This window comes from Carcharhinus amblyrhynchos, chromosome 27 (genome assembly GCF_965287045.1).
Source record: "Carcharhinus amblyrhynchos chromosome 27, sCarAmb.v2.hapA, whole genome shotgun sequence".
Taxonomy (NCBI): domain Eukaryota; kingdom Metazoa; phylum Chordata; class Chondrichthyes; order Carcharhiniformes; family Carcharhinidae; genus Carcharhinus; species Carcharhinus amblyrhynchos.
This window is the reverse complement of record NC_137350.1, coordinates 11,329,813-11,345,985: the sequence shown is the minus strand read 5'-3', so window position 1 is coordinate 11,345,985 and position 16,173 is coordinate 11,329,813. Positions and strand designations below refer to the sequence as shown.

Below are 16,173 nucleotides of genomic sequence, written 5' to 3'. Positions count from 1 at the left end.
CTATAGAGAGATACTTAAATTTTGCTGAAACTCATGTACTCAATATTTGAAGAATGATTTTTATCAGGTAAAAGGGCAGTGAGAGCTACACAAAATTCTAACCATGTTTCTCACCATGTTGATGTCCTCAATATCTGCTTCAGAGCTTTGATCCTCCTCCTCACCGTCAGACTCAGCCTCAGCGATGGGAACACGAACAGTCAAGTGTGCATTGGCCACGAGGCCCGTTTGGTCACCTCTCTTCCTGGTAACTCCATCAACTTTGGAACTCTCTTCTTTCCCAGTCTCTGAGTCTGTGTGGTTGAAATCAAGAGCCCTAGTTTTTGAAGGGGATAATTCATCTAATTGTTCCTCCTCCTGGTCACTTTTCTTCCTTCGAAAGATGCCGAGAACAAAGTTTTTCACAAAGTCTATTGCCCTGGTGATCCGGTTGAGCGCAATTTGCAGGTTGTTCATTTCTGAGTCGTCTTCAGGGGCTGAGAGGCTATCTGCGCTGAAGGAGCTTAACAGCAAGGCCAGGAAGAGATTAAGCACCTGCAGGCAAAAATTTAGCTATCAATGATCATAGACACACCTTCAATACATACAACTCACAGGAAAAGGAAAGGAACGGTTACTTCATTGCGTCAGAAATCCTAAGGATTGAAAACTAAATCACCATGTAACTTTTGCTCTCTTATTTTTCAAAGAATGGGTGCGATCTTACTGAATGGTCAGGCCCCAGTGCTATTTGCAAGCGAGGACAGCACATTTGGCGCTCAGCCAAATCTCCAGTCACTGCAGCCGGGCCAAAATCTGCCCCTGGCGTGATGGGCCAAAATCTGCCCCTGGCGTGATGGGCCAAAATCTGCCCCTGGCGTGATGGGCCAAAATCTGCCCCTGGCGTGATGGGCCAAAATCTGCCCCTGGCGTGATGGGCCAAAATCTGCCCCTGGCGTGATGGGCCAAAAGATTCTGCCCATCTTCTCTAAACCAAGAGATGTTTTCCCATTCCTCTGACAGTAATATACCAATGGACAGTAAAGGATAATTACCAACTTTCCCCCCTGAGAGAAATCTAGTTATTTACATGGCAGGGAAGTTCAGGTCCTGATACCAAATCCTAACTATTTTGGCCCTCACAATTAAGTCTTCCTGCACTCATATTGCTTGTTTTCTGCTTTGTCCTGTTTGTATTAGGTAGTGCCGAGGGGTTTCAAAAGGACTGTTGTTGTCTCTTTGCCAAACACATGTTAAAACAAGAAATTGAAGTCAGTCAGTACAGAAACCCTCCATATATTCAAACTAATAGGAATAAGAGTTTAAGTTTTACATCCCTAGAGATCCATGATCCACATGAAACAGGCTCCCTAAATTAAGGCCTGGGTCAGATGACGAGCATTCTTTTAACTGCAGTGCATCCCAATGATGTATAATACCATTATACCTATTGTCCTGCAACATGTTCATCAATCCACAGAGATGTAAGATCCAATTTTATCTTCATTTTCCCTCAGGAAACGTGGAAGTAGCTGATTAAAAAGCTGTGACAAACTTTACACCATGTTAACTAGAGCCTTCTCTTATAAAGCTATACATTAAATCAAAAACGACTTTGCATATTCATTGGGCTGAAACCATAGGTTGAGATTTAACTGACTGAACAAGAACATTAAAGTGTTTTAAAATTGTAGCTTCTGAGCTGACCGAACAATAGTGCAGCTAGGGTGGCACGATGGTTAGCACTGCTGCCTCACAGCGCCAGGGACCCGGGTGTGATTCCCGGCTTGGGTTATTGTCTGTGCGGAGTCTGCGCATTCTCCCCGTGTCTGCATGGATATCCTCCCACAGTGCGAAAGATAGAATCATAGAATCCCCGCAATGCAGAAGGAGGCTATTTGGCCCATCAAGCCTGCATTGACAACAATCCCACCCAGCCCCTACCCCGTAACCCTACACATTTACCCTGCTAATCTCCCAAACCTACAAATCTTGGGACACTAAGGAGCAATTTAGCATGGCCAATCAGCCTTACCCACACATATTTGGACATTGGGAGGAAACAGGAGCACAAGCTTGTTCAAGACAAGCTGGCTAGGTGCACTGGCCATGCTAAATTCTCTCTCAGTGTATCCGAACAGGTGCCAAAGTGTGGGGACTAGGGGATTTTCACAGTAACTTCATTGCAGTGTGAATGTGACACTATTAAGTAGGCTTTCTCCTGAAAATTGCAAAGCCACTGTAATGGAGCCAGGGTCTCTAGAAGAACGTCAATTGAAAAGTGAGGGGAGCCATCCTATCACTTCCCACCCCACCAGAATACTTCTCCTGGCAAACCAGGGTTTCATCTAATTGATGGTTTATCTACACAGATTGGTTTCTTATGACATGCAAAAGACTTCATTGCAGTATTGAGGGACAACTGGTGCATGTTGAGCTGCAATGGCTGGTGAAGAGACAGACAAACAAATGTAAACAAACAATTATTGTTTGTGCAACCACAAGTCGGAATGCTTTTCTGGGCTCCATAAGAATAATGCCACCCAGTGCTGCTCTGGCACTACCCAAATATCTTCCACTGTACAGCCACCACAGTGGCATTGGCCTCCTCAATAAACAAAATTGTCTGTACCTGGCTTGGGCTGAGAAGTGATGAATAATATTTGAGCGACACAAGGGTTGATACCTCTAATAAGAGAGAATCCAATCAGTTACCCTTCAGATTTAACAACGTCACCCTGACTGAATCTTCCATGATCGACATTTCAGGGAGATCATCATTGACTGGAAACATAACAATGTAAATACTGTGGCTATAAAAGCAGGCCAGAGGCTGGGATTTCTGTAACGAGTAACAACTCTTCCAACCTCAAATTCTTACTGCCATCTACAGAGCCTGAGTCAAGAATGTGATGGAACAGTCACCAATTGCCTAGATGAGTCCAGTGTTAATGAACTCATTGAATCATAGAATCCTACAGCGCAGAAGGAAGCAATTCAGCCCATCAAATCTGCACCGACCACAATCCCACCCCGGTCCTAGCTCCATAACCCCATACATTTACTCTAGCTCGTCCACCCCCCTAACACCAAAGGGCAATTTAGCATGGCTAATCCACCTAACCCGCACATCTTTGGACTGTGTATGGAAACTGGAGCACCCAAAGGAAACCCACACAGACATGGGGAGAATGTGCAAATTCCACACAGAGAGTGACCCGAGCCAGGAATCGAACTTGGGTCCCTGGTGCTGTGAGGCAGCAGTGCTAACCACTGTGCCACCATGTGGCCCAACTCATCTAAAGATACTCATCCAGGACTAGACAACCCATTTACTGGCACCCCATCCACTAACTTAAGCATTCAATCCTTCAGAACCAGCCCATTTTGACACCAGTATGAACCAGTTACTAGATGCACCGTAGCAATTTGCCAAAGTTCCTTCAACAGGACATTGCAAGTATGTAGCCTGTTTAGCCTAGAAGAACAAGGGGAGCTGGCACACTGGAACACCATCCCCTCCCGCTTCTCCTCTAAGTTATACATCATCCTAATTGGAAAACATACTACCATTTCTCCATCATCACTTGACTAAGAGCGCTGTGGGATGGTGCACGTTTGTTTAAGAAGGCAATCAGCTTTTCAAGGGCAATCAGGAATGGGCAATAATTGTTGGCCTAACTGGCGATGCCCCACGCCTGATGAACAAATACAAAAATAACAATCACGCCAGCTCTGAACGGGATGCAGTTGAGGGTGCGCAGTTTGGCTGCAGCATGGCAATGAGGCTTGGACTCCTCAGGGTAGACTAGACCTGCTGCCAGCAGAACCGTGCAACTGAGAAATAACATTTACCGGCACTTCCTAAAAATAAAGCATTTCAAGTATATTAAAGTAGTGATTTAAGATTGCACTGGCCAATGAAAGAAAGTAACTTTCTGTATATTGTATGTTTTGAAATACTGTCAATGTGCATTATGCTGAAAACAAGTGTAATATGATGAAAATGAAATAGCAGCCGATATTTCTATTTCTCCTCTACAGGTATGTTAAGTACTAACGGACTGACTGACAGGGAAGCCAATTCTCCAGAGAATACTCTCTCTTGAACCCTGCCGAGCAGATGACATTCCAAGGGCGTGATTAAATTCCTGCTGACTCTCGTGGAATCCAAATGGAACCAGAGACGGAGGCTCCTGCATTTCCTTCACCCTTGGCAATAATTGCCTTGCCTCGGTTGCGCAGAAATTAGACTAACAACTCCACCTGATAAACCCCTAACACACACTGCATATCTAGGGTGCAACAGTCGGAGATTAGTTTCCGACTGACTTCACACGTATTTCATTTCTGAAGTTGAAGTGAATTGGAGACCAGTGGCCCAAAAGTATGCAGCTCTTTGGCTCATATTATGAGAGTCAGACACCAGCCTTAAATAAATCACTTGCATCATATCCGTAAACATTTATGTTTAGCCACAGCGTCAAGCCAGTCACAAGTAGATGTCACATTTAAGACACCAGATTTTCAGTAAGAATCACAATATTACACTTGGTATCCGTCATGTCCTTTAAATCTTGTGTTTAGTGTGAAATGCATCACCGGGGCTAAATTGGAACATGTAAGCTTCTGGAACACAGGAAGAGACGCATGAAGGACAAATGCTTAAACCGTGGCATCCCTACCTTGTCATTATTAGAGCTGAATTAACACATCAAGCTCCATCACCCCCTTCCCTGATTCTGCCCAAGGTGTGGGAGACCAAACGAAACAAGTGTTCCTCAGTTCAAGCTTGGAAAAGGAGTTTCCAGTGAGAATGTGGGGGCTCGAGAAAGTAACAGAAACTGATACAGAGACAGACTTTGACGCTGGCATGGAACTGGAAGAGCAGTAAGCACTTTTACTGGACTCGGGGTGGTTTGAGTTTCACGGGGCTTAGCTGGATTTTGACTAAGCCGAACTGTCGGACCGATATTACTTTCAGCCCTCAGTTCACTTGTAAGAAAATATATTTCCAATTCCTCTCCGATTGTTTTGAAGGTGCATTTTGTTCTCATCAAGGTGATCATACTTGAGTTGGAATATTTCCCTGCAGGTAATTTTCCACCTTCATAATGCTGCCAGAAACCTCACCAGCCAAGGGGGCACATAATCACTTCAGGCACAAGGCCGAAAACTATCTGTCTAGGGTTACGGCAGAGCGTGTTTAAGTCAGCTCCAGCTTGAGACGATGTTATGCTCAATCTATTAAGCTTCATAAACACGATAAACAAGTTTTGGCTCTGAAAAAAATGCCCCTCATGATAACATTCCTAAATACAGAAGAAGGCCATTCGGCCCATTGAGGCTGCACCGACTCTCTGATAGAGCGTCTTACCCAGGCCTATCCCCCTACACTAGCCCCGTAACCCCACATATTTACCCACTAATCCCCCTAATTTACACATCTTGGGACGCTAAGGGGCAATTTAGCATGGCCAATCCACCTGACCCGCACATCTTTGGAGTGTGGGAGGAAACCGGAGCACCTGAAGAAAACCCCAGCAGACACGGGGAGAATGTGCAGACTCCACGCAGACAGTCATCCAAGGACTGAATCAAGCCTGAGTCCCTGGTGCTGTAAGGCAGCAGTGCTAATCACTATGCCGCCCAACCACGGTGCCACCTTACATCAACGCTAATATCTTTTTCAGCTTTTAAACCAGATTCCTTCACGTTCCTCTGAATGAGATTTATCACTTTAGTGACCAAATTCTGGGTAGTATTATGGAAGCAAAATGATGCTCACTGTTATCTGAGCAAAGACTGTTCAGGACTCTTACAGCTGACAACAGGGTGAGAATCTTCACTTTTCATCAAGAGTGTTGAATAACGTGAATATGAGAGGTGAAATTCGACCATGATGGGTGGCTGCTGCACAGCTGAATCATCCAGTCACCCTCAAAGACAACCCCTCCAGTCATGGGTTCCCAACCGGTGAAAGGCGCAAACAATGGAAAACGCTATTGACAGTAGTGGGACTGGAAGATTCTGCTGGGGATGAGGGTCTCCCATCCAGTCTGTAGAAGTGGTGGCTGACTGTCTACTGCCTGCTTTGCACATCCACACCCTGGGGCTCCCATCCCAGTTCCTACTGGACATGAGTTCATATTCACAAAAATGCGCCTTTCATTTAGTTTGAACGCAAGCTCCAGAATCATAAAATACCAAGTGCCAACACAACCTATTATCTAATTCGACTATGCTATAACTTACCTTCTAAAGTATTTTGATGTTGTGATATTTTAATAGATTGCCACAAAATAAATTCATAATTAAGCTAAAATTACGTTACAGCAAACAAGAGTATATTCACCCAAGTAAATAGTTTGATAATATCCTTTGCCTCTTGCGTACGCAATCCATAACAAATTTCTAATTCTACTTGAAAATATGTTCCCTAGGTGTTTACTTTGTTTTTTCTTCTCACTTGTCAACAATCCCAACTGTGCAACAACAAGAACCTATATTTATATAGCACCTTTAACGTCTTTAACTATCTCAGGAAAGTTATTTTTAGAACTATTTTAGAAAGAGGAATGCCATAATGTGGGAATCTCTTCCTTCAGCTTCTCACACAAAGAAGCCGTTCTATCCTCTTGTGCATCCCCAACATTAATCTCTCCATCATTGATCACTGCGGCTTCTTTGCCAAGACCTGAAGCTCTGGGATACTCTGCCTCCACCCCTCCATTTCCCGACCTCACTTTCTTTTTTTAAGACATTCGGTAAGACCAATACCTCTTTGACCAAGTTTTAGTGAACTGACCGAATGGGCAGGATTTTCCAGTCCCGCTCACCCCATGCTGGAAAATCGCACCCGAGGTCAATGGCCCTTTGCATGGTCTGTGTGCCGCCTGCTAGAATTGCCGTAGTGGGTGGGACAGTAAAATTTCTCCCAATGTCTCTGTATGTAGCTCACTGTGGCACGGTTAGCATTGCTGCTTCACAGATCCAGGGACCTGGGTTCGATTCCTGGCTTGGGTCACTGTCGGTGTGGAGTTTGCACATTCTCCTCGTGTCTGAGTGGGTTTCCTCCTGGTGCTCCGGTTTCCTCCCATAGTCCAAAGGTTGACTGGCCATGCTAAATTGCCCTTAGTGTCCTGAGATGCATAGGTTAGATAGATTAGTGGATAAATATGCAAGGATATGGGGGTAGGGCCTGGGTGGGATTGTGGTCAATGCAGACTCAATGGGCTGAATGGCTTCTTTCTGCACTGTAGGGTTTCTATGATTTTTATGATTGCTGCCTCACAGCACCAGGGAGTCGGATTTGATTCCTGGCTTGGGTCACTGTCTGTGAGGAATCTGCATGTTCCTCCAAGTCTGCGTGGGTTTCCTCCGGGTGCTCCAGTTTCCTCCCACATGCTGGTTCGGTGCATGAGCCATGCTAAATTCTCCCTCAGTGCACCTGTACACTGTACAGAGGATTTTCACAGTATCTTCATTGTAGTGTTAATGTACGCCTATTGCCACACCAATCAATAAACCTAAGCTTTATAAAATGCTCCTTAATTTAACTCTTAGCCGCATAATGTGTAAAATATCCCCCATCAGCAAGGAGAAATCATTATTTACAGCAATGTGTCTCAGTCCAGAGGACTTCCAACACTTCAGGTCAGCAGAGGCTATGGTTCACATGCAGCTCATATCAATGACATCACTGAGTTAGTACTTCTCATTCACTCAAAGGCATTGGCATCCCTTTTGTTCCTAGTTGCCAAATGTCAGCTTTCACGCATTGAATGAATGTATTGACTCAGCCCTGGTGTTAATGGTTTCTTTAAACCAATTGGATATACTTAAACAAGAAGGGCCATTCAGTTCCGACCTAAGCATCAAATAAAGACATGGCAAAAGGCAATGCCAGTCTCTTTAAACCTGCAAAGGTCTCCTTACTAACATCTGGAAGAAGTGTCAAATTTAGGAAAGCTTTCTTAAAAACTAATCAAGCAACACACTCAAATAGGCTCACAGAATCATACCCACCAGCCAATGTCCCAGAGCTCTCTGTCACTACTTTTACCAAACAAGGGTTTGTTCTGGCTCACTGGCAAGAGACTAATCATGATTGGAAGCGCAGTGTTTTAGTTTATTTATTAGTGTCAGAAGTAGGCGTACATTAACACTGCAATGAAGTTACTGTGAAATTCCCCCTAGTCGCCACACTCCAGCACCTGTTCGGGTACACTGAGGGAGAATTTGGCACGTCTTTCTGACTGAGGGAGGAAACCAGAACACCCAGAAGAAATCCACGCAGACACGGGGAGAATGTGCAAACTCCACACTAGGAAAAAATCCATTACGCCTCCTCAAAGTAATGCCATGACATCTTCTACTCTCACCTGAGAGGGCAGGCAGGGCCTAGTCTCATTTCTCAAACAAGCTGCATCTCTGACAGTTGCATTCTAGAGTGCCCACCTTGAAATTCGGCACCAGGTCCCGGTGCGGAACTTGAACCCACAGCCTTTGATTCAGTCATCAATGAAGCCACTGCTGACAGTATCTTGGAAAAGGGAATCAAGGTGGGTGGATGGAGTTCTTTTGAATCTGTTCACGTGAAGTGAGCATCACTAGCAAGGCAAATATTGCCCATCCCTAATTACGCTTGAACAGGTGGGGGAGCGCGCCACCTCTTGAACTGTTATAGGGAGAAAGATCAAAGGGAAAGCTCGCAGAGTTTGACACAGGAACAGTGAAGGAATGGTGAATACTTCCAAACCAAAACAGGGTATGACTTGGAGGGGCATTTGCAATTGCTGATGTACCCTTGTGTCTGCTGTCACTAGTGGCGGATGTCACAGGTTTGGAAAGTGATCTCAAAGGAGCCTTGACAAGTTACTGCAGTGCTTCTATTGAATTCAGAAGTGGGGATGTTCACTGATGATTGTATAGTGTTCAATTCCATTCACAATTACTCAGATGCCAAAGTAATCTGTGTCTGCATACAGCAAGACCTGGACAGCATTCAGGTTTAGGCTGTTAAGTGGCAATTTTCATACATTCCACTCAAGTGCCAAGCAATGACCATCGCCAAGGGAGAATCTAACCATCTCTCCATAACAACATATTCATGGCCAAATCCCTCTTCATCACGGGTGACACAGTAGCACAGTGGTTAGCACTGCTGCTTCACAGCTCCAGGGACCTGGGTTTGAATCCTGGCTCAGGTCACTGTCTGTGTGGAGTTTGCATATTCTCCCTGTGTCTGTGTGGGTTTCCTCTGAGTGCTCCGGTTTCCTCTTACAGTCCAAAGATGTGCGGGTTAGATTGATTGGCCATGCTAAATTGCCCTTAGTGTCCCGGAATGCCTAGGTTAGAGGGATTAGTGGGTAAATATGTAGGAATGTGGGGGTAGGGCCTGGGTGGGATTGTGGTTGGTGCAGACTCGATGGGCCGAATGGCTTCTTTCTGCACTGTAGGATTCTATGATCACCATCCTGTGGGTCATCATTGGCTGGAAATCTAACTTGATAAACATATAGATACTGCAGCTATAAGGGCACATCAGAGGCACATAATTCATCGCTTGAATCCCAAAAGGTTGTCCACCATTCACGTAAGGCGTGAGGGGAAAATCCTCCACTTGTCCGGATGAGTGAAGCTCCAACAATATTCAAGAGTCTCGATACATTCAGGACAAATCAGATCACTTGATTGACAGTGGGTCCACCACCTTAAACATTCACCCCTTTATCACCAGGCACAGTGACAGCAATGTGTACCGTCTACAAGATGCAATGTGGGAATTCACCAAGGTTCCTTTGACAGCGTCTTCTAAACCTGTGATCTTTACTCCCCAGAAGGACAAGGGCAGCAGACACATGGGACCAGCATCCTCTGCAAATTCCTTACCATGCCGCACACACTGATTTGTCTTGGGATTTATTAGGTTTGTATTCTAGAAGAGATCTCGCTGGTGGCAATGGTTTTAGATCAAAAGCATTTTTACGTGCTGTTTACATATATCCAGAGCTGTCCATTCAGTTGCTTCTCAGGCAGTGCTGTGACACAGCATCTTTGCAGATACTCAATATGCTTCTCTTTATGTTATCCTTTACTCTACACTTCCCCGCTGTAAACCCACCTTCCCACACCACCTCACCCCCTTTATCCACATACCATTTCACACACATTCCCTTACACCTCCCCTCAAAGTCTCCTCCCTAAAGGGAATATCTAGTGGTCTCACAAGGCTCCCTGAGTGAGTGGAAAGCTCCTTCTGGATAAATGGGGATTCCGCCGCTCTGAGGTCAATTCACTTCTAGCTTTCTCCATTTGTGGTGTGACAGCTCTCCCAGTTTTAGCACATTTCCCTACATGCCAGTGAAGCTGACCTCATAGTGTCAACTGGTCAGGGTGTGTCTATTGTCCTTTCTGGTGGTTGATGCTGGGTTGTTCATTTGGTTTCATTCTTAGTCAGCTTTTCTGTAGCACATTGATACAGCTGAGTAACTTTCTTGGCCTATTCAGAGGGAAGAAAGAATTCAACCACATTGCTGGGGGTCTAGAGTTACATGTAGGCCAGACTGGGAAGAATAATACTGAAAAAGATGGGTTTTCATGACCTTCTAGGCAGCTTTATAATCATCATTTGTTGAGACTAGCTTTTTCAAACAGTTATTAATTAAATATAAATTTCCCAGTGGCCGTGGTGGTCTTTGAACTCATGTTTTAGTCCAAATCTCTGGATTATTGGTCTAGTCATATGAGCATTATATTCCCATTCCTATTAGGGAAAGGATCAACCATGACCTGATTGAACAGTGGAACAGGTTCAAGGAGCTGAATGACCTCCTCCTACTTCTATGTTCTCTTGTTAAGCGCATGGAAACATTGAAAAGAGAGCAAGTGGAGGCCATTCAGCCCTTCAAGCCTGTTCCACCATTCATTATGATCATGGCTGATCATCCAACTCAATAGATTGCTCCTGCTTATCCCCATATCTTTTGATCCCCTTCACCTCAAGAGCTATATTGTTTTGGAAACATACGTCGTTTTGGCCTCAACTGTTTTCTGTGGTATTGAATTCCACAGGCTCACCACTCTCTGGGTGAAGAAATTTCTCCTCATCTCTGTCCTAAAAGATTTACTCTTTTTCCTTAGCCTGGTTCTAGACCCCCCGACCATTGGGAACATCCTTCCCTGAACCTCCCCTGTCTGGTCCTGTTAGAAAATGTAGGTTTCCATAAGATCCCCCTCATCCTTCTAAACTTCAGTGAATATAATCCTAAACGACTCATATGTCAGCCCCACCATGGGACTGGATCTGGTAAACCTTCGCCAAACTCATTCTTGTGGCAAGAGAGACCAAAACTGTGCACGATATTTCAGCTGTGGCCTCACCAAGGTTCTGTATAATTGCACCAAGACATCCCCGCTCCTGTACTCGAATGCTCTCGCTATGAAGGCCTACATCCCACTTGCCTTCTTTAGCAGCTGCTGTACCTACATGCTTAAATATCTGGAGAAAAAGATTGAAAGAAGGATATAAGAGCTATCATGGGATATAATAGTTCCTTGTCACTTGGGCTGCCCAGACGGACTTCACAGGAATTCTCGGCTCAGGACATTTCTGCAGAACTCCTTTGATCTCTATTTTCAACAGTGATTGACACAGCAGTCTGCTGTCTTTTAGCTTGCAATACACATCCTGTCTAGGGAAAACCATAATTTCACTTAATTTCTTGGAAGCTGTCTTGTTACTAACTGAGTCACACACAGTATTATGGGTGTTAGCGCTCTATGTCTTCAACTTTATTGCATTAGGCCAAAAATTAATGCAAGGAAAATTAACTAGGCCAAAATAGGAAGATAACAGTTTGAAGGTTTTTTTATTAATGTAGGCTTACATTAACACTGCAATGAAATTACTGTGAAAATCCCCTAGTCAACACACTCCAGTGCCTGTTCAGGTACACTGAGGAAGAATTTAGCATGACCAATGCACCTAACCAGCACGTCTTTTGGACTGTGCGAGGAAACTGGAGCACCCAGAGGAAACCCACATGGACACAGGGAGAGTGTACAGATCCCACACAGACAGTGACCAAGCCAGGATTCGAACCAGGGATTCCTGAAGCAGTGAGGCAGCAGTGCTAACCATTGTGCCACCCTAGTATCTTTAGAAGATAGAGAAAACATTTGATGTAATAAGAGATATTTATTTTTTCGAGGACGTTATTGTTAGAGGCTCGATTGCATCCAAGGGCAACTGCAAGGAATTCTCATTAACCAAGCACACTTAATCAAAAAAGAGGTTCAATGATGCAACAGACTAAAGCAAATCGAAGATCAGGAAGAGTGAGAAACTTACCACCAGGTTACCAATCACCATGACCATCATGAAAACAATGAGGCACATGGGCTGCCCAGCTACCTCCATGCAATCCCACATAGTCTCAATCCATTCGCCGCAAAGGATGCGGAACACAATCAGAAAGGAGTGGAAGAAGTCATTCATGTGCCATCGTGGGAGAGTGCAGTCGGCGGAAATCTTACAAACGCACTGCTTGTACATCTTGCCAAAGAGCTGCATTCCGACCACGGCGAAGATGAAGACGATAATGGCCAGGACCAGCGTCAGGTTCCCGAGTGCACCCACAGAGTTACCGATGATCTTAATCAGCATGTTCAAAGTTGGCCAAGATTTTGCCAGTTTAAAAACTCTCAGCTACAAAGAGAAGAGCAGATGTCTGGTTTTGTACTCTTGAGATAGTAATAACAGAGTTACCCCGAGTGACGAAGAGTGCAGCTAAATTAAAGTGTAAGAAGCAAAATTAAGAAAGCTTTGTCGATTTTTCAGTGAAATCTTTTGAGCAATTTCTGCAGCTCAACATGAATCAAATCATTTCTTCATTTAGGCTTTTATTATTTGCTCTAATTTCATTGCAAATCAATTAAATTGATTTCAGGCTAGCTAACTAATATACATTAAAGACCAAACAGCAGACAAAGAAAAGAAAGATCCCCTCCCTGGACTCACATTCAAATCTCAGGTCAGCCACTGCCTCTGAGTCTGCTGTATCCAGTACCAGTGCAGACCACATCTGCCTACAATACTTGCTGTTTGTATCCAAGTGTGCTGAGGGTTCACCACAATTAATTTAATCAAAATGACTGCTTCTGATGGCAACATAATCATAGTTTTCAAGCAAGATCTTCAGTCCATCTAGCTTACTTCACCAAGAAATTCCCTCTCGGCCTTTTGGCTAAGATCAAGCATGAGATCAGGGCCGGAATTATCCGATCTCCTCCCGCTGCCAGCAAGAATGGAGAATTTGGCGCTCAGCCAAACCTTCATTCACAGCAATGGGGTTGGATAATCCCAGTAGTGGGCGAGGTTGGAGAATGTAATGCCTGTTCTTGTCAGCTTGGATCTTAGATGTCTCTCTTGTGGGAACGATGCACTGGGTTCAATTTGAACTTGAATTTTTTTTTGGAGCAAGCAAGGAGATGGATTAAGGGCTTGCCCTGCCCACTCTGCACATTGGCTTTGTAACTCTGAGAAAGAAATAAAAAAGGTGCTGTAAAGAGGCAGAGCAGGAGCCAAGAGGCTGAGGGACAGTTTTAATTGGGTGCCGAGGAGTCTGTCAAAAGACAAAGAACAAAGAGTAATAAAGCACAGGAATAGGCCCTTCAGCCCTCCAAGCCTGCACCGATCATGTGTTCCTAACTAGACCGTCCGTTTGTATCCCTCTATTCCCACTCTGTTCATGTGGCTATCTAGATAAGTCTTAAATGATCCGAGCGTGTCTGCCTCGACCACCTTGCTTGGTAGTGCATTCCAGGCCCCCACCACCCTCTGTGTAAGATACGTCCCCCGCATATCTGTAGTGAACCTTGCCCCCCCTTACCCTGAACTTGTGACCCCTTGTGTTTGTCATTTCTAACCTAGGCTTCCAACTGTTCACCCTATCTATGCCCTTCATAATCTTATAAACTTCTATTAGGTCTTCTGTCATTCCAATTTAAAACTAAACTCGAACACTCTTATCCTTTGCCTTGCTTTTTGGCATTAACCACCCTCACCACGGAGGTGTCTCACTCAAAAGAAATGACGAATATGTTTACTAGCTGCCAGCACTCGGTAGCATAGACCTTGTGTTGTCAACGCACAGTGAGAAGCCCATGCCACATTAGCATGTGATGAAAACAGTCTAATCAGTGGCATCATTCAGGGCATATTGTCAATTCCAACAGGTTGATTTGGCACTTTAGCTTCAGGGCTTTGCACCTTGGGAATAGTAATCCGAATAACAGGCACAGAACATAGAACATTACAGCGCAGTACAGGCCCTCGATGTTGCGCCGACCAGTGGAACCAATCTAATGACCCTCTAACCTAAACTATTCCAATGTTATCCATATGCCTATCCACTGACAAGGTAAGCACATTTGCCTTATGGCTCCTGCCATTGTCCATCAGTACGAATTTCAGTGTAAACGTACCGCTCTAATTCTTGGTAAGTTTCCCACGATTATGAAACCCCTAACTGGGAACATCTGTGCGTGTGTGGTAAGGTAAACATGTTGTATGTAACCTATTGGCGGAGTCGTAAGAAGTCTCACAACACCAGGTTAAAATCCAAGAGGTTTATTTGGAATCACGAGCTTTCGAAGCGCTGCTCCTTCATCAGGTGAGTCGGAGAAGTGCTCCGAAAGCTCGTGATTCCAAATTAATTTGTTGGACTTTAACCTGGTGTTGTGAGAGTTCATACTGTGGCCACCCCAGTCCAATGCGGCATCTCCACATCATGGCTAGGTAGGGGATATCAGGTTCAGAGCACTATAACAAGTAGAGTTTTCTGGTGACCTTCCCGGACGTTCTACGGGTTTTAACCTGCACTCCATCTGCTGTTTGAGGCAGTTACATTTATTACACTCAGTTAAACTTTCTGATACGAACCAATCTGAATGACCGGAGCACAGACAATCCTTGCACATTGGCCAAGCCAAGCTCGACCAAGCTGAGGGTCACAATGATGCTGTCAAATATGTTCCAACCCACTTGAAAGTAGTAATAGGGATCCAGAGCAATCAATTTGAGCACCATCTCAGCTGTGAAAATCCCCGTGAATACCTGTCGGAAGAAAAGAGGACTTCAGTCTATTACGTGGATGCGGACATATGAATCAGGAGCAGGATTAGACCATTTGGCCCCTCGAGCCTGCAATGGCTAATCTGATTGCTGCCTCAAATCCACTTCTCTTCCTACCCCCCCAAATCCTTTGACTCCCTTGCTGATCACTCTGTGATGGAATATTGAGGGGAACAGAAATGTGAAAGACCTACCAGATTCCCAACAGAGAGCATATTCTCAAAGGATTCTGTCATGGGGTAGTGGTCCATTGCCATGAAGAGAGTGTTCAGCACAATGCAAATTGTGATCCCCAGATCCACAAATGGGTCCATCACGATAAACTTCAGGATTTCCTTGAACTTAATCCAGAGCTCACAGCAATTCCAGATTAGGACTTTGGTGGCAAACTTGTACCACCAGGGGGGGCAACGCTGCTGCGCCTCTTCCAACTCTGCAGAATATAAAGGGTAAGGAGTTATTTAAGTTTTGGCAAATCCTCCCTCCCATCACCGCCACCCCCTCACCCCCCCCCACCGTGGGTCTGCCAGGAGTGATAACACTATTTATATTCAAATGCAGGCAGATCAATATGAATCATTATTGCACCAACAATCCCCATTTAATGCAGGCTGTAGGAGCCAGAAAAGATGTGGAGCAGTTCTAGAAACATAAGGCACGGTGGTGCAGCAGTTAGAACCGTTGCCTCACAATGCCAGGGACCTGGGTTCGCTTCCCAGCTTGGGCCACCGTCTGCGTGCACTTTCTCTCCCCTTTTCTGCGTGGGTTTCCTCCCACAGTCCAAAATGTGTGGGTTAGGTTGATTGGCTATGCTAAATTGGCCCTAGGATCAGGAGGATTAGCAATAAATAATGGTTATGGGAGTAAGGCCTGGGTGGGATTATGATCGGTACAGACTCAATGGGCCAAATGGCCTCCTTCTGTACTGTAGGGATTCTTTGGTTCTTTTCGATGATAACAATGCAATGGGGCAACAGGTGAGCTCTCTCCCAAGTGTGCTGCAGGCACCCTAAACATCAGAAGAATGCTATTTTGTCATTCCACCTTATTATTTC

General features: G+C 44.9%; 1 protein-coding gene across 1 annotated transcript in view; it reads right to left on the bottom strand.

The window, feature by feature from the left end:
- The window catches only part of scn4aa (sodium channel, voltage-gated, type IV, alpha, a), a 171,575-nt gene that overhangs the window by 39,598 nt on the left and 115,804 nt on the right, over positions 1–16,173 (bottom strand). Inside the window, exons 13-16 of the mRNA XM_080213924.1 lie at positions 15,313–15,551; positions 14,927–15,100; positions 12,335–12,691; positions 115–534 (exon numbers count right to left, since the gene is read on the bottom strand). Of these exons, the coding sequence (XP_080070050.1) occupies positions 115–534; positions 12,335–12,691; positions 14,927–15,100; positions 15,313–15,551 (1,190 nt within the window). The remainder of the gene's footprint in view (positions 1–114; positions 535–12,334; positions 12,692–14,926; positions 15,101–15,312; positions 15,552–16,173) is intronic.